This window comes from Scyliorhinus torazame, chromosome 2, assembly GCF_047496885.1.
Source record: "Scyliorhinus torazame isolate Kashiwa2021f chromosome 2, sScyTor2.1, whole genome shotgun sequence".
Taxonomy (NCBI): domain Eukaryota; kingdom Metazoa; phylum Chordata; class Chondrichthyes; order Carcharhiniformes; family Scyliorhinidae; genus Scyliorhinus; species Scyliorhinus torazame.
In genome coordinates, this window is record NC_092708.1 from 25,961,481 (window position 1) to 25,985,018 (window position 23,538).

Below are 23,538 nucleotides of genomic sequence, written 5' to 3' on the forward strand. Positions count from 1 at the left end.
TCTTGACCCTTTGCTTGGGTTTTTCAGTTGGGATGAGAATAGGGGAAATTCCTTTAGCGAAGGAGCCACAACGCCCGTCTAAGATGGGAGACTGAGCCTCGATCAGCCTCTTGCCTCGATCTTCATAATTCTAACTGGGCGTGTCAACCAGTCACCGAGTTTCTCAGTTCACTTCACAAATCCTAGAGCAGTGAAGGACGGTGACCCGTCAGTCGCGTCTTGTACCGGCTCTTTGGTAATTCTATCCAATCACTCCCACTCTCCTCTTTCCCTGCAGTCATGCCATTGTTTTCCTGCTTCAAGTACTTATCCAATTCCCTTTTGAAATTTATTTTTGAATTTGCTTCCACCACCCTTTCAGACATCACATTCCAGAGCATCATAATCAGATGTCTGTTTCTTTCGTCAATTACTGTTAAATCTGTGTTCTCTTCTTACCAACCATTCTGTCACTAGAAACCGTTTCTCCATGTTTGTTCCTGTCTCTCTTTGCAACCTCATTGAATTATGGAGAAAGGAAGCCATTCAGCCCACCCTGCCTGTACTGGCCCTTTGACATCAGCCTTTGCTCTTACCCTATGGCCCTGCAAAGTTCTCCTTTTCAATCATTGATCCAGTTCTCATTTCTCAAAGTTAATAATTGAATCCGCTTCCACCGCATGTTCTGGTCTTGCCCCAGGCCACACACATTGTTGACATAATGCCGGTCGGCCCCAGCGCGATTGATTTGCTTCCCCTTCCAAACTGAAATGACCGACTTTGCTTCACAGGGTTCAACGCCACCCGTGTCGGTGTTTAAAGGCTCAAAGAGACCTTACCTGAAGGAGTGCGTTCTGATTGTAAATCACGACACTGGGGAATATCGACTGGAGAAACTTAGCAGCAACATCACCGTGAAGAAAACCAGGTGGGTGATACACCCTGTCACGTGTGTTAATACAATACCTGAAGTCCAGTGTGCTCTCTCACTCCACGACACCTGTGTACATCAATGACCAAGGACTATCTTTAACAGAAATGCATTGCAATAAATGTGAAAGGAATTGACTGTAAAAGGAGCACCGGAATTCTTAGAGAGGGTCCTGGGATGCAGAGATGTACTAGAATGATATCAGGGAGGAAGCATTTTGGTTATGTTTAGAGACCCAAGAGGCTGGGATGGTGGTTTTTGGTGAAGGAGAGGTTTAATAGCGATGGTCAGAATTATTAAATATACTGATAGAGCAAGCAAAGATAAACTGTTTGTTCTGGCAGCATAATCCTGCAGATGCTGGAAATCTGAATTAAACACAGATGGTGCTGGAAACACTCAGTACCTCTGGCAGCATCTGTGGGAAAAGAAATAGACTTAATGTTTTGGGTCGAATATGACTTTTGTTTCTCTTGCCGCAAAGGCCGTCGGACCAGATTTAAGATAATTGGCAGAAGAACCAGGGGAGGTGCGAAGAGTGTTTTATGTAGTTGCGATCTGGAATTCATGACCTGATTTAATGGTAACTTCCAAAAAGAAATTGAATGTAAACATAATGGGAAAATGTTACATGGTTATGGGGAAAGAGCGAGGGAATGGGACTAATTGCGTAGCCCTTTCAAAGAGCTAGCACAGACACGATGGACCCAATGCCCACCTATGCTGTACCATTCCTTGTTTTTTTAATAATTTAGAGTACCCAATTAAGTTTTCCAATTAAGGGGCAATTTAGCGTGGCCAATCCACCTAGCCTGCACATCTTTAAGTTGTGGGGGTGAAACCCACGCAAACACGGGGAGAATGTGCAAACTCCACCCGGACAGTGACCCTGAGCCGGGATCGAACCTGGGACCTCGGCGCCATAAGACAGCAATGCTAACCACTGCGCCATCGTGCTGCCTCATTCTAATGGAGGCTTAGACCATAAGACATAAGAGCAGAATTAGGCCACTCGGCCCAACCGCTCTGCTCCGCTTGGGCTGATTCATCATTATTTGAGAATCCTGCTCGGAGGACGCAGGTGGTTTGTGAATAACAATTTTAAACGTTGATGATGAGTAAATAGGATCCATATTGTGTCTGGATTACATTGTGTGTCTGGTGTGGAGGGAAGCACAGGGGCAGCTTCTATTGTGTAAAAATTCAATGCTTCTATTCAGGGCGGAAGGAAGTAGCAAAATCCAGTCTCTCCTTGATCAGCAAACCAATCGCCTGGGGCAACAAATGCGCCTCAACGCCAGGGCCTCCTTTGCACCAAAGAGTTCTCCTCCAAAGGAGAAAATGTCACCAGCTTCTCAAATGGATGACATTGAGCGAGGTACGTGGTGTTGATTTGTTGTCTCTCTCTTGTCTCTAACATGCTGATGTCATTTGGATGATCTTTGAAAGAGATAGCCAAGTAACCCGCCCTGCCGCCATCCCCTCGCACTCTCGCTCTTTACGCATCGCCCTTGCAATTATTTCCCTTCTCAAGTATTTCTCCAAACCCTTTTTGAGAGTGAAGATTGAATGGGGTGGATTCTCCGTTTGGGAGATTATGGGCGGGTTTCTCTGTCCCGCTGCACCAGATTTTTGGTTCGGCACGCCGTCAGGATTCTCCCATTTCGCCAGCTGGTCAATGGGGTTTCCCATTGAGGGGCAGCCCCACGCCATCAGGAAACCCCCGGGCTGCAGGCAAAATGGAGAATCCCAATGGCGGAGAATTCGGCCCTATGTTCTCCTGCCGGAGCTGAATTGCACCAGTTTTACAATCCCCTTGTGGTCCTTATCATGGGAGTCCCGGAGGGGACGGGGTCTCCCTAATAATAGGGGTCCCGGTTTGGGGGGGGGGAGATTGTGGGTCGGGTCACCCCCGTACTTTTGGGGGGGGGGGGGATCATCCAGTGGTTGGGACCGCTATGCGGGGGGGGGGGGGGGGGGTCGGGGGGGCGGTCCTTGGATAGGCTCTAATGTCCTGTAGGGAAGGAAATTTGGTGTCTTTACCTGGTCTGGCCTACATGTGACTCCAGATGCACAGCAATGTAGTTGACTCCTGCCCTCTGAAATGGCCTAGCAAGTCACTCAGTTCAAGGGCAATTAGGGATGGGCAATAAATGCTGGTCCAGCCCAGCGACGCCCATATCTCATGAACGATTTGAAAAAAAACATTGTGGCCCTGGTGTGGTGGACCTCACAGTGGGCCGTTGGAGCCCCTTGGCCCCCGTGAGGTCCACCACGCCAGGGCCACGATTGTAGAAGACTACAAGTGAACCATGCCCACGTGATTCTCGGACACGGCGACCAGATTTACATCTCCCACTGGCGTGAGGTGTGGAACTCGTTCACTCCGCCATTAGGAGATCGGAGCATCGCGTTCCGATCCTGATTTTGCCCCGATGCCCAATTCTCTGTCCCATTGGGGAACGTGTACCGGGCATCCTAGGGAGGTTCATCCAGCCCAATGTGTTTCTGCCATTGCGTTGCAGATTAGAATCTAGCTGGGTATAAAAAAATTATCATTTTGCCTCTGATTATCAATCATCTGGAATCTGTCCTCTGGCTACCAATCCTGAAACAGTTTCTCCTTATTTTATCCATTTGTGGGATATGGGCATCGCTGGCTGAGCCAGCATTTATTTCCCTTGAGAAGGTGGTGAGCTGCCTTCTTGAACCGCTGCAGTCCACGCAGCGTAGGTACACCTACAGTGCTGTAAGAGAGGGAGTTCCAGGGTTTTGACCCAGTGGCAGTCAAGGAAAATATATTTCCAAGTCAGCATGGTGTGTACCTTGGAGGGGAACCTCCAGGTGGTGCTGTCCCCATGTCTACTGACCTTGTTGTGCTGGATGGTTGTGGTCGTAATTGGAAGGTGTTGCCTGAGGAGCCTTGGTGAGTTACAGCTGTGTATCTTGTAGATGGTATACACTATTGCCACTGTGTGTGGGTGGTGGGAAGAAGTGGTTGCTTTGTCCTGGGTGATGTCGAGCATCTTGAGTGTTGTTGGAACTGCACTCATCCAGGCAAGTAGAGAGTATTCCATCACACAATCCTGCTGCTTTTAAGCCTCTCGGCACCACGTCGTTCTCTCTGGTCTTAAGCTTTCTTCCTCTTGCTTCCTGGCAGTCCCATCTCCATTGCTCTCCTCACCACATAATAATAATCTTTATTATTGTCACTTTTAGGCTTACATTAACACTGCAGTGAAGTTACCATGAAAATCCCCTAGTCGCCACATTCCGGCGCCTGTTCAGGTACACAGAGGGAGAATTCAGAATTCTTAGCCGGTACAGGAATTGAACCCGCGCTGCTGACCTCCTTCTGCATCACAAACCAGCTGTCTAGCCCACTGAGCTAAACCAGCCCTCTTTCCTACCCCTCTCCGCCACAGTTGACCAGACCATTTCAATCTCCTCCTGGCTACTTCCTTCGATGCTGCCCCTATTTTCACTGACCTCCCGATGTAGTGGTTCCTGATTTTTGTCCCTTCTCTTCACTCCACACATCCATCTCAGTATCCACCTCTCATTGGCATCCAGTCGTTGTTGCTTTCTTCTTCACGTTGCCCTGGTTTCTGCTCAATATAACAAGGCCGGTCACGTAAATGTCCAAGAGATTCTTTCAGTTTCAGCAACACCTTTCTATCACCTAACACTCCATAACCACCGCAGCTGGTGGAATTTAAATTCAATTCATAAATCTGGAATTACAAAGTTAGTCTGATGGTGACCATAATGGTTTCTGATTTTCTGTAAAAACCCATCTGGTTCACTATTTCCTTTAGGGAAGGAAATCTGCCATCATTGCCCGATCTGGCCTATACCAGCAGCACGGCGGCACAGTGGTTAGTTAGCACTGCTGCCTCACAGTGCCAAGGACACGGGTTCCATTCCGACCTTGGTTGACTGTTTGTGTGGGATCTGCACGTTCTCCCCGTGTCCACGTGGGTTTCCTCCGGGTGCTTCGGTTTCCTCCCACAGTCCAAAGATGTGCAGGTTAGGTGGATTGGCCGTGCTAAAATTGCCCCTGAGTAAATAATATAAAAATAAATCATCTTTATTGTCGCAAACAGGCTTACATGAACACTGCAGTGAAGTTACTGTGTAAAGCCCTGAGTCGCCACTTTCCGGCACCTGTTCGGGTACACTGAGGGAGAATTCTCAGCTGGTACGGGAATTGAACCCGCGCTGCTGACCTCCTTCTGCATCACAAACCAGCTGTCTAGCCCACTGAGCTAAACCAGCCTAGTGTCCAGGATGTGCAGGTTAGGTGGGGTTGAGGGGTGGGGCGGGGGAGTGGGCCTAGGCAGGGTGCTCTTTCAGAGGGTCGGTGCAGGCTTGATGGGCCGAATGGATTCCTGCACTGTAGGGATTCTATGGTACTCCAGATCCACAGCAATGTGGTTGACTCGATATGCCCCTGAAATGGCTGAGTAAGCCACTCAGTTGCCACCACCACCTTCTCGAGGACAATGAGGGATGGGCGAGAGATGCTGGATGAACCAGCGACGCCCACATCCTATGAATGAATAAAATAAACTTCACTTCTCCCACTTACTCCAGGGGCAAGCCAATCTGTTGCTCTTGCATGAAATCTCTCTTTAACCTTCTCCATTTGCTGTCCCCCTATGATCAAGTGGAGACTCAAATTTAATGGTTTCTTTCTTTAGGTGAATTACTGTGTTTCTGTGGGTTAAGCACATTGTTAGAAATTATTAGTACACTTGTCCTTCTTACAACCGCGACCTTGTTTCAAATCTACCTCAAGTCTCTCGGCTCTCTGCTGATAAGCATCCTACAAGAAACAGTGTGGACGTTAGGCTTTGGAACTTCTCTTGGGTATCTAGTTCTGATGTGCTCACTCCCTACCCAACACGCCCGCAACCTCGTGGCACGGGAATGAGGAAGGGGGCTGGGAAATGAGGTTGGATCAGTTGAATAACCTCTCGCTGAGCTACAATGTCTGTAAACGGCCAGTAAGGTGAGCTAACAGCAAGGACAGCTCGCATCATTGAGAGGTTCACAGGACAGAACTTATTCTTTTTATAAAAATATATTTTATTCAAATTTTTCGGCCAAACAAAAACAGTACAAAGGTTTTTCCCTTTTTACAACAATAAAACAATATAAATAACAGTGACCGTTTTTAACAAGTAAATAAATAATATATAAACTAAATGGCAACTGCCATAACAAAAATAATAACTCTCCCAAATAATAAAATCAAACAATCCAATATACATAACCAAGTACAAATATCTATACAAAAACACCCCTGAGGACCCACCCGAGCCCTTCCCCCCCCCCCCCCCCCCCCCCTCCCCCCTGGGTTGCTGCTGTTACCTTCCCATTTCCTTTATCGTTCTGCGAGGTGCGAGGTAGTTAATGAACGGTTGCCACCGCCTGGTGAACCCTTGAGCCGAACCACTTAGTGCAAACTTTATCTGTTCTAGTTTTATAAACCCTGCCATGTCATTTATCCAGGTCTCCACGCCCGGGGGTTTGGCTTCCTTCCACATAAGCAACATCCTTCGCCGGGCTACTAGGGACGCAAAGGCCAAAACATCAGCCTCTCTCGCCTCCTGCACTCCCGGCTCCTCTGCAACCCCAAATATAGCCAACCCACAGCCTGGCTCGACCCGGACCCCCACCACTTTCGAAAGCACATTCGCCACCCCCACCCCGAACCCCTGCAGTGCCGGGCATGACCAAAACATGTGGGTGTGGTTTGCTGGGCTTCTCGAGCATCTCCCACACCTATCCTCTACCCCGAAAAATTTACTGAGCCTTGCTCCGGTCATATGCGCCCTGTGCAAAACCTTGAATTGTATCAGGCTAAGCCTGGCGCATGAGGACGAAGAGTTTACCCTACTTAGGGCATCTGCCCACAGCCCCTCTTCAATCTCTTCCCCCAGCTCTTCTTCCCATTTTCCCTTCAGCTCATCCACCATGATCTCCTCCTCGTCTCTCATTTCCCTGTATATATCCGACACCCTTCCATCCCCCACCCATGCCCCCGAAATCACTCTATCCTGAATCTCCTGCGTCGGGAGCTGCGGGAATTCCCTCACCTGTTGCCTCGCAAAAGCCCTCAGTTGCATGTACCGAAATGCATTCCCTTGGGGCAACCCATATTTTTCTGTCAGCGCTCCCAGACTCGTAAACGTCCCGTCTAAGAACAGATCCCTCAGTTGCACAATCCCAGCTCTCTGCCATGCTCTAAATCCCCCATCTATTCTCCCTGGGACAAACCTATGATTATTTCTTATCGGGGACCGCACCGAGGCTCCCGTCATTCCCCTATGCCGTCTCCACTGCCCCCAAATGGACTTGTGGTGTATTTCTTCGGGGAGAACGGCGCCGTCGCCAGTGCTTGTAGGCTGGTTCCTTTGCAGGACGCCATCTCCAATCTCTTCCACGCCGCTCCCTCCCCTTCTCCCATCCACTTACACACCATTGAGATATTGGCGGCCCAGTAGTACTCACTTAAGCTTGGTAGTGCCAGTCCCCCCTATCCCTGCTAAGCTGCAAAAATCCCCTCCTCACTCTCGGGGTCTTCCCAGCCCACACAAAACTCATGACACTTTTCTCGATTTTCTTGAAAAAAGCCTTCGTGACCATCACCAGGAGGCACTGAAACACAAAAAGGAATCTCGAGAGGACTACCATTTTGACCGCCTGCACCCTACCCACCAGTGACAGGGGCACCATGTCCCATCTCTTAAAATCCTCCTCCATCTGTTCCACCAATCGTGTCAGATTAAGCCTATGTAAGGTTCCCCAACTCCTGGCTATCTGAATCCCTAAGTACTGGAAATCTCTTGTTACCTTCCTCAGCGGTAAATCATCTATTCCCCTGCTCTGCTCCCCCGGATGCACCACAAACAACTCACTCTTCTTCCCCATATTCAATTTGTACCCCGAGAATTCCCCAAACTCCCGGAGTGTCTGCATTATCTCAGGCATCCCCTCCACTGGGTCCGCAACATACAGCAATAAATCATCTGCATACAATGATACCCGGTGTTCTTCTCCTCCCCTGAGTACTTCCTGGAGCCCCTCAGTGCTATGGCCAGGGGCTCAATTGCCAATGCAAACAGTAACGAAGACAGGAGACACCCCTGCCTCGTCCCTCTATAAAGACGGAAGTAGTCAGACCTCTGCCTGTTCGTGATCACACTTGCTACCGGGGCCCTATATAGCAGCTGTACCCATCCAATAAACCCTTCTCCAAAACCAAATCTCCTCAACACTTCCCACAGGTAGTCCCACTCCACTCTGTCGAATGCTTTCTCGGCGTCCATCGCCACCACTATCTCCGCCTCCCCCTCTGGTGGGCGCATCATCATCACCCCTAGCAGCCTCCGTATGTTCGTGTTCAGCTGTCTCCCCTTAACGAACCCAGTTTGATCCTCATGGACCACCCCCGGGACACAATCCTCTATCCTCGTCGCCATCACCTTGGCCAGGAGCTTAGCATCTACGTTCAAAAGGGAAATGGGCCTGTAGGACCCACACTGCAGCGGGTCTTTTTCCTTCTTCAAAAGTAACGATATCGTCGCCTCTGACATAGTCGGGGGCAACTTCCCCCTTTCCCTGGCCTCATTAAAGGTTCTTGTCAAAGGCGGGGCCAGTAGGTCCATATATTTCCTATAAAATTCCACCGGGAACCCATCCGGTCCCGGGGCCATCCCCGCCTGCATGCTCCCAATCCCCTTTACCACCTCCTCCACCTCAATCTGTGCTCCCAGTCCCGCCCTCTCCTGCTCCTCCACCTTCAGGAATTCCAGCTGATCCAGGAAATGCATCATTCCCTCCTTCCCTTCCGGGGGCTGAGCCTTATACAACCTCTCATAGAATGCCTTGAACACCCCGTTCACTCTCTCTGCTCCCCGTTCCATCTCTCCCTCCTCATCTCTAACCCCACCTATCTCCCTCGCCGCTCCCCTCTTCCTCAATTGTTGGGCCAGTAGCCGACTCGCCTTCTCTCCATACTCATACTGTACACCCTGTGCCCTCCTCCACTGTGCCTCTGCCTTACCCGTGGTCAGCAGGTCAAATTCCACATGTAACCTTTGTCTTTCCCTGTACAGTCCCTCCTCCGGTGCCTCTGCATATTGCCTGTCCACCCTCCGAAGTTCTCTCAACAATCGCTCCCTTTCTTTACTCTCTTGCTTCCCTTTATGTGCCCTTATGGATATCAGTTCCCCTCTGACCACCGCCTTCAACGCCTCCCAGACCACTCCCACCTGAACCTCTCCGTTGTCATTAAGCTCCAAGTACCTTTCGATACACCCCCTCACCCTTAGACATACCCCCTCATCCGCCAATAAGCCCATATCCATTCTCCAGAGTGGGTGCTGTTCTTTTTCCTCTCCTACCTCCAGATCTACCCAATGTGGAGCGTGGTCCGAGATGGCTATGGCCGTATACTCCGTCCCTGTCACCCTCGGAATCAGTGCCCTTCCCAGGACAAAAAAGTCTATCCGTGAATATACCTTGTGAACATGGGAGAAAAATGAGAACTCCTTACTCCTAGGCCTAATAAATCTCCAGGGGTCTACTCCTTCCATCTGCTCCATGAAGTCCTTAAGCACCTTGGCCGCTGCCGGCCTCCTCCCGGTCCTGGACCTCAACCGGTCCAGCCCTGGATCAAGCACCGTATTAAAGTCTCCCCCCATTACCAACTTTCCCGCCTCCAGGTCCAGGATACGCCCCAACATACGCCTCATGAAGTTTGCATCATCCCAGTTCGGGGCGTATACGTTCACCAGAACCACCACCTCCCCTTGCAATCTGCCACTCACCATCACGTATCTACCCCCACTGTCCGCCACTATGGTCTTTGCCTCAAACAGTACCCGTTTCCCCACTAAAATAGCCACCCCCCCTATGTTTCGCATCTAAACCCGAATGAAACACCTGCCCCACCCATCCTTTACGTAGTCTGACCTGGTCTGTCAGTTTCAGGTGCGTCTCCTGCAACATAGCCACATCTGCCTTTAATTTCTTTAGGTGTGCGAGTACCCGTGCCCTTTTAATCAGCCCATTCAGCCCTCTCACGTTCCACGTGATCAGCCGGGTTGGGGGGCTCCTTACCCGCCTCCCCCCCCCCCCCCCCCCCCCCCCGACCCTTGTCGACTAGCCATCCCCTTTTTTAACCCAGCTCCTCACCCGGTTCCCATGTATCCATATATCCCACCGACGGTGCCCTCCCGTCTCGACCACCCCGCCCCATAACAGCTCCCCCTTCCCCTTAGCAGCAGCAACCCAGTTAACCCCCCCCCCCTCCGCTAGATCCCCCTCTAGCGTAGTTACACCCCCCATGTTGCTCCCAGAAGTCAGCGAACTCTGGCTGACCTCGGCTTCCCCGTTTGCCCTCGGCCCCTCACTGTGCGAGGCCCCCTCCTTCCTGCGCCCCTGTTCCCGCCATAATTACCAAAGCCCGCGTTTTCCACTCGGCCCCGCCCCTAATGGCGCAGTTCCCTTCTCCTTCCCCTTTCCTTCCCACCGGCGCCCACAGTTCCTCATCCTCCTCTTCCCCCCCCCCCCCCAACGAGGGAAGAGAGAAAAGTTACAGAATTGAAAAATTTACAAATTGAAAAACCATCCCCCCCTTCTCCTTCCTCGCCCCACATAATCACCCCACCACTTTATCCCAGAAGCTCTTTCTCTCGCCAGACTATTCCAGCTTCTCGTCCACAATGAATGCCCACGCCTCTTCTGTCGTCTCAAAGTAGTGGTGCTTCCCTTGGTGTGTGACCCACAGTCTCGCCAGTTGCAACATTCCAAATTTAACCTTTTTGTGAAGCACCGCCTTAGCCCGATTGAAACTTGCCCTCCTTCTCGCCACCTCCGCACTCCAATCCTGGTATACGCGGATCACCGCGTTCTCCCACCTACAGTTCCGAGTTTTCTTCGCCCATCTTAGGACCATCTCTCTGTCGTTGTAGCGGTGAAACCTCACCACGATGGCTCGAGGTATTTCTCCAGCCTTTGGTCTTCGCGCCAGAACTCGATAAGCTCCCTCCACCTCCAAAGGGCCCGTCGGGGCGTCCGATCCCATTAGCGAGTGAAGCATCGTGCTCACATATGCCCCGACGTCCGCCCCCTCTGCGCCTTCGGGAAGACCCAGGACTCTTAAATTCTTCCTCCTCGAATTATTCTCCAGGGCTTCCAACCTCTCCACACACCTTTTGTGCTGTGCCTCGTGCGTCTCTGTCTTCACCACCAGGCCCTGTATTTCACCTTCATTTTCAGCAGCCTTTGCCTTCACGACCCGAAGCTCCAGCTCCTGGGTCCTCTGCGCCTCCTTTAGCCCTTCAATCGCCTGTAGCATTGGGGCCAACACCTCCTTCTTCAGCTCTTCCACACAGCGCCGCAGGAACTCTTGTTGCTCTGGGCCCCATACCAAACGGCCACCTTCCGACGCCATCTTGCTTCAGGCTTCCCTTCCTTGCCGCTGCTCCAAAGGATCCACTGCAATCCGGCCGCTATCCTCTCCTTTTTCCATATATATCCGGGGGGGGATTCTCTTCTATTTCACCGCAGTGATTTTGGCCATTAAAAATTGCCGTTGGGGCTCCTATCAAGAGCCCAAAAGTCCGTTCCAACGGGAGCTGCCGAAACGTGCAACTTAGCTGGTCATCGCCGCACCCGGAAGCAGGACAGAACTTATTCAACCTGTCGTGCGCGCTGTTTGTTTTTTAATAATCCATTCACAGAACATGGGCATCAATGTCAAATCAGCATTTATTGCCCATCCCTAATTTACCCTTGAGAAGGTGCATAGAAATGGCAAACTGTCTTCGTGAATAGAACTGAGTCTTGCTCAACCATTTCTGATGTGAGTTCAGAGTTGGTGTGGCTCTGGAGTTACATAGAATCTGACCTGGGTAAGGGCAGCCGGCTGGTTTAACAGCTCATCCAAAAGATGGACCTTCAACATTACAGCATTCCCCAAGTCCTCCAGTGAAACAACAGATTCCCTTCGCTAAAGGCCATTACCGACCCAGATGGGTGTTTACGACAATCCAGTAATTTCACAATCACCATTACTGATTTTATTTAACAAATTGAATTTAAATTCCCCAGCTGCCATGGTGGGATTTGAACTCGTGTCTCCACAGCTAGCCTATGTATAACTAGAACAAAACAGCACAGGAACAGGCCCTTCAGCCCTCCAAGCCTGTACCCATCATGATACCAACCTTTGCCAAAACCCTCAGCACTTCCTTGTGCCGTATCCCTCTATACCCATCCTATCCATGTATTTGTCAATTTGCCTTTTGAACGCTGTTAATGTATTTGTGTTAATGCTTACACAATCTTCCCTGTCAATGCGTTCCAGGCACTCCCCACCCTCTATGTAAAAAAACCTGCCTCGCACATCTGCTCTAAACATTTCCCCACGGACCTTAAACCTATGCCCCCTAATGACTGACCCCTCCATCCAGTAACACAACGACCGTCCGTAAAAAAATGCAAAATATGAGGGATGCTGGAAATCTGAAATAAAAACAGAAGATGCTGGAAAATCTCAGCAGATGAGGCAGCATCTGTGGAGCAAGAAACAGAGGTAATGTTTCAGTTTGACGGACTATCATCAGAATTGATGAAATCAGAATTGATACGGGTTGACAGTATATTGCTGGAGCGCGTTAGGTGCTGTTGACTAGTTGTTGGTAATTGGGTGTTTAAACTAATTTGTTAACCTATCCTGTCAACTTGAAAAGCAGAACTGAAGCTTACAGAAATATTAAATTATACTAAATGAAGAAGAACAAGGAGACATAATCTTAAAATGAGATCTGGACCTTTTGGGGAAATCAGGAAATACTCTTTTACACAATGGGCATACAAAATCTGGAATTCTTGTGTCCTCATAAGGCTCTGGATGCTGGGAGTCAATTGAAATGCTCCAGGTTGTGTTCGATGGAGTTTCAGTGAAAATATTTAGGGATTTGAAGCAAAGGTGGGGAAAATTGACTTGGGGCATCAGGTGTAATTGAAGCTCAAGGGGTTGAACACCTACCCCTGTTCTCACCTGGCTAAAGATTGTTTCAAATTGGGTGGGAGCTCAGAAGAATGCTTTCACACTTGACTGTAAAATTGTTCTGATCTGGAGAATGGTCACCTCCCGATCCTGCCCTTTTTTTCTCCGTTTTACGATGGTTTGTGACGGGTCCTGGTCCCTCAGGCTCCGCGTTGTGTAATAAAGAACACATTGCAATTGGTTGCAAGGACCTTAATCTGACGACCGTTTACTGACGATCAACGATTTTGTAGTTCTCTGCAGTACCATTTCCTTATGTAAGTGTCAAGTCAGGAAAGAGCATATCTGATGAAGAAACGTAGGTGAGAAAGGTTCTAAAGGTATGGGTGTAACCTTGACTGTCATGAATCCTTAACTGTCAAACTAAATTGAACTCGTGACCTCAAATCATTAATTTGAAGTGTGCGCAGACTTCAAAACTTTAACACTTTCTGTCTCCACACAAGCTGCCAGACCTGCTAAGCCTTTCCAGCATTTTATTTCAGATTTCCGGCATCCGCAGTATTTTACTTTTATTGTGACATTTCAAAGTTTGCCGATCAGACAGAACTAGGTAGGAAAGTGAGTTGTTAGGAGCATGCAAAGCGAATTCAAGGGGATTTAGACAGGCCAATTGAGCGGGCAAGAACACGGCAAATTGAATATACCAGGGGCTGGTTTAGCACAGTGGGCTAAATAGCTGGCTTACAATTCCAGCAGCGCGGGTTCAATTCCTGTACCGGCCTCCCTGACAGGCGCCGGAATGTGGTGACTAGGGGCTTTTTACATCAACTTCATTGAAGCCTACTTGTGACAAGCGATTATTACTGTGAAAAATGTGAAATTATCCACTTTGGTAGGGGAAAAAATAGAAGTTTGGACTGGGAGGTGTTGATGCCCGAAGGGTGTCCATGTTCATGAATCTCTGAAAGCCAACATGCAGATGCAGCAAGCAATTAGAAAGGCAAATGGTACGCTGGCCTTAACTGGAAGGGGACTTGAGCACTGGAGTAAATATGGTTTACTGCAATTACATAGAGCCTTGGTGAGACCATACTTGGGAGAATTGTGTATGGTTTTGGTCTCCCTACTTAGAACATAGAACATAGAACAATACAGCGCAGTACAGGCCCTTCGGCCCATGATGTTGCACCGAAACAAAAGCCATCTAACCTACACTATACCATTATCGTCCATATGTTTATCCAATAAACTTTTAAATGCCCTCAATGTTGGCGAGTTCACTACTGTAGCAGGTAGGGCATTCCACGGCCTCACTACTCTTTGCGTAAAGAACCTACCTCTGACATCTGTCCTATATCTATTACCCCTCAGTTTAAAGTTATGTCCCCTCGTTCCAGCCATTTCCATCCACGGGAGAAGGCTCTCACTGTCCACCCTATCCAACCCCCTAATCATTTTGTATGCCTCTATTAAGTCTCCTCTTAACCTTCTTCTCTCCAACGAAAACAACCTCAAGTCCATCAGCCTTTCCTCATAAGATTTTGCCTCCATACCAGGCAACATCCTGGTAAATCTCCTCTGCACCCGTTCCAAAGCCTCCACGTCCTTCCTATAATGCGGTGACCAGAACTGTACGCAATACTCCAAATGTGGCCGTACCAGAGTTCTGTACAGCTGCAACATGACCTCCTGACTCCGGAACTCAATCCCTCTACCAATAAAGGCCAACACTCCATAGGCCTTCTTCACCACCCTATCAACCTGGGTGGCAACTTTCAGGGATCTATGTACATGGACACCTAGATCCCTCTGCTCATCCACACTTTCAAGAACTTTTCCATTAGCCAAATATTCCACATTCCTGTTATTCCTTCCAAAGTGAATCACCTCACCACACTTCTCTACATTAAACTCCATTTGCCACCTCTCAGCCCAGCTCTGCAGCTTATCTATATCCCTCTGTAACCTGCTACTTCCTTCCACACTATCGACAACACCACCGACTTTAGTATCGTCTGCAAATTTACTCCCCCACCCTTCTGCGCCTTCCTCTAGGTCATTGATAAAAATGACAAACAGCAACGGCCCCAGAACAGATCCTTGTGGTACTCCACTTGTGACTGAACTCCATTCTGAACATTTCCCATCAACCACCACCCTCTGTCTTCTTTCAGCTAGCCAATTTCTGATCCACATCTCTAAATCACCCTCCGTCCCCAGCCTCCGTATTTTCTGCAATAGCCTACCGTGGGGAACCTTATCAAACGCTTTGCTGAAATCCATATACACATCAACTGCTCTACCCTCGTCTACCTGTTCAGTCACCTTCTCAAAGAACTCGATAAGGTTTGTGAGGCATGACCTACCCTTCACAAAGCCATGCTGACTATCCCTGATCATATTATTCCTATCTAGATGATTATAAATCTTGTCTCTTATAATCCCCTCCAAGACTTTACCCACTACAGACGTGAGCCTCACTTGAGGAAGAATGTAGAGGGAGTGCAGCAGAGGTTCATCAGACTGATTGTTGGGATAGCAGGATTGTCCTTGAGAGGAGAGTTGAGGAGGCTGGGCCTGTATTCACTGGAGTTTAGAAGAATGAGGGGTGATCTCCATTGAAGCGTAGAAAATTCTCACAGGGTAGATACGGGAAAAATTCCCCTGGCGGGAGGGGGGGGGGGGGGGGGGGGAGGGGGGTGCTCAGAAACATGGGCTGCAGTCTCAAAATAAGGAGGGAACCATTTAGGACTGAGATGAGTAGGAAGTCTTTCACCCAAAGGGTGCTGAATCTTGGAATTCTCTACCCCAGAAGGCTTTGACGGCTCAGGCATTGAGTATGTTCAAGGCTGAGATCGATATTGGGGCACCACACGGGCAGTGACCAGCTATTCACAATATATATCAACGATTTGGATGAGGAAATCAAATGTACTATTCCAAGTTTGCTGGTGACACAAAAATGGTGAGAAGAGTGTAAAGAGGTGTCTTTTTAAAAATGTTCTCATCAATTTAGAGTTTCCAATTAAGGGGTAATTTAACGTGCTCATCTTTTTGGGTTGTGGGGGTGAGACCCATACAGACGGGGAGAATGTGCAAATTCCACACAGGCAGTGACCGGGTTCGGTCCCGGGTCCTCGGCGCTGTGAGCATAGAACATAGAAAATACAGCACAGAACAGGCCCTTCGGCCCACGATGTTGTGCCGAACCTTTGTCCTAGATTAATCATAGATTATCATTGAATTTACAGTGCAGAAGGAGGCCATTCGGCCCTTTGAATCTGCACCGGCTCTTGGAAAGAGCACCCTACCCAAACTCAACACCTTCACCCAACACCAAGGGCAATTTGGACATTAAGGGCAATTTATCATTAGCCAATTCACCTAACCCGCACATCTTTGGATTGTGGGAGGAAACCGGAGCACCCGGAGGAAACCCACGCAGACACGGGGAGGACGTGCAGACTCCGCACAGTCAGTGACCCAAGCCGGAATCGAACCTGGGACCCTGGAGCTGTGAAGCAATTGTGCTATCCACAATGCTACCGTGCTGCCCTTGAGAACAAATAAATCTACACTATATCATTTAACCGTAATCCATGTACCTATCCAATAGCTGCTTGAAGGTCCATAATGTTTCCGACTCAACTACTTCCACAGGCAGTGCATTCCATGCCCCCACTACTCTCTGGGTAAAGAACCTACCTCTGATATCCCTCCTATATCTTCCACCTTTCACCTTAAATTTATGTCCCCTTGTAATGGTTTGTTCCACCCGGGGAAAAAGTCTCTGACTGTCTACTCTATCTATTCCCCTGATCATCTTATAAACCTCTATCAAGTCGCCCCTCATCCTTCTCCGTTCCAATGAGAAAAGGCCTAGCACCCTCAACCTTTCCTCGTAAGACCTACTCTCCATTCCAGGCAACATCCTGGTAAATCTTCTTTGCACCTTTTCCAAAGCTTCCACATCCTTCCTAAAATGAGGCGACCAGAACTGTACACAGTACTCCAAATGTGGCCTTACCAAAGTTTTGTACAGCTGCATCATCACCTCACGGCTCTTAAATTCAATCTCTCTGTTAATGAACGCGAGCACACCATAGGCCTTCTTCACAGCTCTATCCACTTGAGTGGCAACTTTCAAAGATGTATGAACATAAACCCCAAGATCTCTCTGCTCCTCCACATTGCCAAGAACTCTACCGTTAACCCTGTATTCCGCATTCATATCTGTCCTTCCAAAATTGACAACCTCACACTTTTCAGGGTTAAACTCCATCTGCCACTTCCCAGCCCAGCTCTGCATCCTATCTATGTCTCTTTGCAGCCGACAACAGCCCTCCTTACTATCCACAACTCCACCAATCTTCGTATCGTCTGCAAATTTACTGACCCACCCTTCAACTCCCTCATCCAAGTCATTAATGAAAATCACAAACAGCAGAGGACCCAGAACTGATCCCTGCGGTACGCCACTGGTAACTGGGATCCAGGCTGAATATTTGCCATCCACCACCACTCTCTGACTTCTATCGGTTAGCCAGTTCGTTATCCAACTGGCCAAATTTCCCACTATCCCATGCCTCCTTACTTTCTGCATAAGCCTACCATGGGGAACTTTATCAAATGCCTTACTAAAATCCATGTACACTACATCCACTGCTTTACCTTCATCCACATGCTTGGTCACCTCCTCGAAGAATTCAATAAGATTTGTAAGGCAAGACCTACCCCTCACAAATCCGTGCTGACTATCCCTAATCAAGCAGTGTCTTTCCAGATGCTCAGAAATCCTATCCTTCAGTACCCTTTCCATTACTTTGCCTACCACCGAAGTAAGACTAACTGGCCTGTAATTCCCAGGGTTATCCCTAGTCCCTTTTTTGAACAGGGGCACGACATGCGCCACTCTCCAATCCCCTGGTACCACCCCTGTTGACAGTGAGGACGAAAAGATCATTGCCAACGGCTCTGCAATTTCATCTCTTGCTTCCCATAGAATCCTTGGATATATCCCGTCAGGCCCGGGGGACTTGTCTATCCTCAAGTTTTTCAAAATGCCCAACACATCTTCCTTCCTAACAAGTATTTCCTCGAGCTTACCAATCTGTTTCACACTGTCCTCTCCAACAATATCGCCCCTCTCATTTGTAAATACAGAAGAAAAGTACTCGTTCAAGACCTCTCCTATCTCTTCAGACTCAATACACAATCTCCCGCTACTGTCCTTGATCGGACCTACCCTCGCTCTAGTCATTCTCATATTTCTCACATATGTGTAAAAGGCCTTGGGGTTTTCCTTGATCCTACCCGCCAAAGATTGTTCATGCCCTCTCTTAGCTCTCCTAATCCCTTTCTTCAGTTCCCTCCTGGCTATCTTGTATCCCTCCAATGCCCTGTCTGAACCTTGTTTCCTCAGCCTGACATAAGTCACCTTTTTCCTCTTAACAAGACATTCAACCTCTCTTGTCAACCATGGTTCCCTCACTCGACCATCTCTTCCCTGCCTGACAGGGACATACATATCAAGGACACGTAGCACCTGTTCCCTGAACAAGTTCCACATTTCACTTGTGTCCTTCCCTGCCAGCCTATGTTCCCAACTTATACACTTCAATTCTTGTCTGACAACATCGTATTTACCCTTCCCCCAATTGTAAACCTTGCCCTGTTGCACGTACCTATCCCTCTCCATTACTAAAGTGAAAGTCACAGAATTGTGGTCACTATCTCCAAAATGCTCCCCCACTAACAAATCTATCACTTGCCCTGGCTCATTACCCAGTACTAAATCCAATATTGCCCCTCCTCTGGTCGGACAATTTACATACTGCGTTAGAAAAGCTTCCTGGACACACTGCACAAACACCACCCCATCCAAACTATTTGATCTGAAGAGTTTCCACTCAATATTTGGGAAGTTAAAGTCGCCCATGACTACTACCCCATGACTTCTGCACCTTTCCAAAATCTGTTTCCCAATCTGTTCCTCCACACCTCTGCTACTATTGGGGGGCCTATAGAAAACCCCTAACAAGGTGACTGCTCCTTTCCTATTTCTGACTTCAACCCATACTACCTCATTAGGGTGATACTCCTCGAACTGCCTTTCTGCAGCTGTTATACTATCTCTAATTAATAATGCCACCCCCCACCTCTTTTACCACCCTCCCTAATCTTATTGAAACATCTATAACCAGGGACCTCCAACAACCATTTCTGCCCCTCTTCTATCCAAGTTTCCGTGATGGCCACCACATCGTAGTCCCAAGTACCGATCCATGCCTTAAGTTCACCCACCTTATTCCTGATGCTTCTTGCGTTGAAGTATACACACTTCAACCCCTCTCCGTGCCTGCAAGTACTCTCCTTTGTCAGTGTTCCCTTCCCCACTGCCTCATTACACGCTTTGGCGTCCTGAATATCGGCTACCTTAGTTGCTGGACTACAAATCCGGTTCCCATGCCCCTGCCAAATTAGTTTAAACCCTCCCGAAGAGTACTAGAAAACCTCCCTCCCAGGATATTGGTGCCCCTCTGGTTCAGATGCAACCCGTCCTGCTTGTATAGGTCCCACCTTCCCCAGAATGCGCTCCAATTATCCAAATACCTGAAGCCCTCCCTCCTACACCATTCCTGCAGCCACGTGTTTAACTGCACTCTCTCCCTATTCCTAGCCTCGCTATCACGTGGCACCGGCAACAAACCAGAGATGACAACTCTGTCTGTCCTGGCTTTTAACTTCCAGCCTAACTCCCTAAACCTGTTTACCTCCACACCCCTTTTCCTACCTATGTCGTTGGTACCAATGTGCACCACGACTTCTGGCTGCTCCCCCTCCCCCTTAAGGATCCTGAAGACACGATCCGAGACATCCCTGGCCCTGGCACCCGGGAGGCAACATACCTTCCGGGAGTCTCGCTCGCGACCACAGAATCTCCTATCTATTCCCCTAACCATTGAATCTCCTACAACTATTGCTTTTCTATTCTCCCCCTTCCCTTCTGAGACCCAGAGCCAGACTCAGTGCCAGAGACCTGGCCGCTAGGGCCTTCCCCCGGTAGGTCATCCCCCCCCAACAGCATCCAAAACGGTATACTTGTTTTGAAGGGGAACGGCCACGAGGGATCCCTGCACTTTCTGCCTGTTTGTTTTTTTACCCCTGACTGTAACCCAGCTATTCTTGTCCTGTACCTTGGGTGTGGTTACCTCCTTGTAACTCTTCTCAATCACCCCCTCTGCCTCCCGGATGATCCGAAGTTCATCCAGCTTCAGCTCCAGTTCCCTAACACGGTCTTTGAGGAGCTGAAGTTGGGTGCACTTCCCGCAGGTATAGTCAGCGGGGACACCGGTGGTATCCCTCACCACCCACATCCTACAGGAGGAGCATGTAACTGGCCTAGCCTCCATCCCCTCTTAACTGACAGAATATAGCTGCCCTGTGGACTAACTAGATCTCCGCCCTCCGACCCTGCTCCCAGTCAGCTACACTTTCTGTAAACTCCTGGCTCTCTTCGCACTCTTTGCGGCAATGTCGGAAACAAAATGAAAGGAGCGCCTTACTCCCTCCTCACCTAACTCCCTCGGTCACCAAACTCTCACTATCGCACTCAAATGCACCAAATTCAGCACTAAGTGAGGCAGTAGTGCTAACCACTGCGCCTCCGTGTTACCCTGTAAAGAGGTGTCCAGGTGATTTAGACAAGTTGAGTGAGTGGGCAAACACATGGCAGACACGGTATGAGGTGGAGAAGTGTGAAGTTATCCATTTCAGTAGGAAAAACAGAATGACAGAGGATTATTTAAATAGAGATAGACTGGGAAATGTTGATGTACAAAGTGACTGGGTGTCCTCGTACACCAGTCACTGAAAGCAAATAGTCAGGAAGGCAAATGTTGGCCCTCATTACATGAGGACTTGAGTACAGGAGCAAGGATGTCTTACTGCAGCTGTACAGGGCCTTGGTGAGACCACACCTGTAGTATTGCAGGCAGTTTTGGTCTCCTTACCTGAGAAAAGGGTATTCTTGCCATAGGGGTGCAGCAGAGGTTCATCAGACTGATTCCTGGGATGGCAGGATTGTCATACGAGGAGAGATTGGATCAGGATTTGAGCTGGGCCACTTAGGACTGAGATGAGGAGAAACCTCTTCACTCCAGAGGGTGGTGAACTTGTGGAATTCTGTACCACGTAAGGCTGTGAAGGCGAAGTCACTGAATGTATTTAAGAAAGAAATAGATAAGATTTCTAGACAAAAGGTGCTATGAGATAAGGGAGAGGGAATATGGCATTGAGATAGAGGATCAGCCATTACCACAATGAATGGCTTACTCCTGGCTCCTATATTTTTATGATAGATGTGTAGATATTAAGGGATACAAAGAAAGAACAAAGAAAGGTACAGCACAGGAACAGGCCCTTCAGGCCTGTGTCGATCATGATTCCATAACTATTTTAAAAATCCTTCTGCCCTTATTCGGTCCACATCCCTCTACTTCTTCCCTATTCATGTACCCATCCAGATGCCTCTTAAATGTTGCTCATGTGCCTGCTTCTACCACAACCTCTGGCAGTGCGTTCCAGGCACCCACCCTGATGGGATAGTACGGGAAAATGGCGCTCGGGTAGAAGATCAGCCATGATCTAGTTAAATGGTGGAACAAATGGCCTACTCCTTTCGTATCCAGTACTAGTCACCACACTTTAGAAGTGCTCAAAACCATGAGGAGTCTGGACAGAGGAGATTGGGAAAGGATTGAGAACCAGAGGACACCAATTTAAGGTGATTTGACAAAAGTAGCAATGGAGGCATGAGGAAAAATGTTTTCCGCAGCCAGAGTTGGGCTCTGGAATTCACTGGCTGAGAATGTGGTGGAGGCAGGTTCCATTGTGGCTTTCAAAAGGGAGTTGAAGGAAAGAAACTGCGGGGTTACAGAGAGAGGCCGGGGAATGGGATGAGGTAGTTGCCTATGCACTGAGCTAGCATGGCCGCAGTGGGCGAAACGACCACCTCCTGTGATGTAACCATTCTGTGATGAAGCAAGAACGAGAGGACGCGGATTTAAGGTGATTTGCAAAAGAAGCAAATGTGATTTGAGAGAGACCCTTTTCACCCAAGTGGTTCAGGTCTGGAATGCACGGTGTGGTGGAGGCAGGTTCAATCGAGGCATTTCAAGAGGGTATTGGATGATTATTTGAATAGAAACAATATGCAGGGTTACAGGGAAAGGGCAGGGGAATGGCACTGAGTCACGATGGGCCAAATAGTCGCCTCCTGCGCCGTAACAATTGTGATTCTGTGATTTGAGTTTGTCCTTGTCATTTAAAATGTGAAATTTCTTTTGGACTTTTCATTAATAGAGGCATAGAGTTACTTAATAGAGGCATACAAGATGATCAGAGGATTAGATATGGTGGACAGTGAGAGCCTTTTTCCTCGGGTGGTGATGGCTAGCACGAGGGGACATAGCTTTAAATTGAGGGGAGATAGATATAGGACCGATGTCAGAGGTAGGTTCTTTACTCGGAGAGAAGTAGGGGCGTGAAATGCCCTGCCTGCAACAGTAGTGGACTCGCCAACATTAAGGGCATTTAAATGGTCATTGGATAGACATATGGATGATAATGGAATAGTGTAGATGAGCCTTAGATTGGTTTCACAGGTCAGCGCAACATCGAGGGCCGAAGGGCCTGTACTGCGCTGTAATGTTCTATTCTATTCTATTTAATGCTCATTCTTTTCCTCCTGTTTTCTCTCTTCCTCTTTCGTAGGTGCCATGTCAACTCTTGATAGTATGTGTGCTTCAATGGGCACCTGCGTCTTTAGCATTTTGCTTGAATGTCCATTCTTGTCTAAGCTTAGATACTGAGCCAGTGTCAGTTGCTCAGCATCACAGTTGAACACTATGCCCATCCCTCATGGAGGCTGAGCAAAATGATATGTATTTGCAGAAGTCCGTTTGCATGTAGCAATTGCCAGTGAGACCTGTGACAAAATGTGTTCCTGGCAATTGCGTTTAAGGAATTTAGACCAGGGTACTGTGAGAAGTCCTTGCAAAAAGCACTTTGGAATCTCTTGCATTACATCCAGCCGACTAGTCATCTCAGCATCTCCTCCAAAAAAACATTCATATTTGACTTGCATGGAAATATTCTTGTTTTATAGAGCTGATGGCAGAGGTTGGCACCATGAACCAGATGAGTACATCGGACAGTTCATCCGACTCCAATGGCTCTTCATCCTCTTCCTCAAGTAGCGATAGCTCCAGTGATTCTGAGGACGAGACACACAAACCTGCTGTACCGCCACCTCCAATGCCTTCCTCTCATCTGGTTTCAATGCCAGTAATACCACCTCCACTACCTCAGCATCACACCTCAACGGCAGATGCTTTCAGCAACAGACCCGAGGAGACTTTGAATACATTGCGTAAGTTTTCTTCTTAAATTTTTTTTATTAAATATTTTATTGAAAAATTTTGGTCAACCAACACAGTACATTGTGCATCCTTTACACAATATTATAACAACACAAATAACAATGACCTATTTTATAAACAAAAAATGAATAAATAATAAATAACAAAAATGAAAA

At 48.4% G+C, this 23,538-nt stretch overlaps 1 protein-coding gene across 1 annotated transcript in view; it reads left to right on the forward strand.

Annotated features, from left to right (window-relative positions):
• Window positions 1-23,538, forward strand: part of eaf2 (ELL associated factor 2) — a 37,297-nt gene that overhangs the window by 6,810 nt on the left and 6,949 nt on the right. Inside the window, exons 3-5 of the mRNA XM_072469678.1 lie at window positions 771-907; window positions 2,131-2,288; window positions 23,110-23,373. Coding sequence (XP_072325779.1) covers window positions 771-907; window positions 2,131-2,288; window positions 23,110-23,373 — 559 coding nt within the window. The remainder of the gene's footprint in view (window positions 1-770; window positions 908-2,130; window positions 2,289-23,109; window positions 23,374-23,538) is intronic.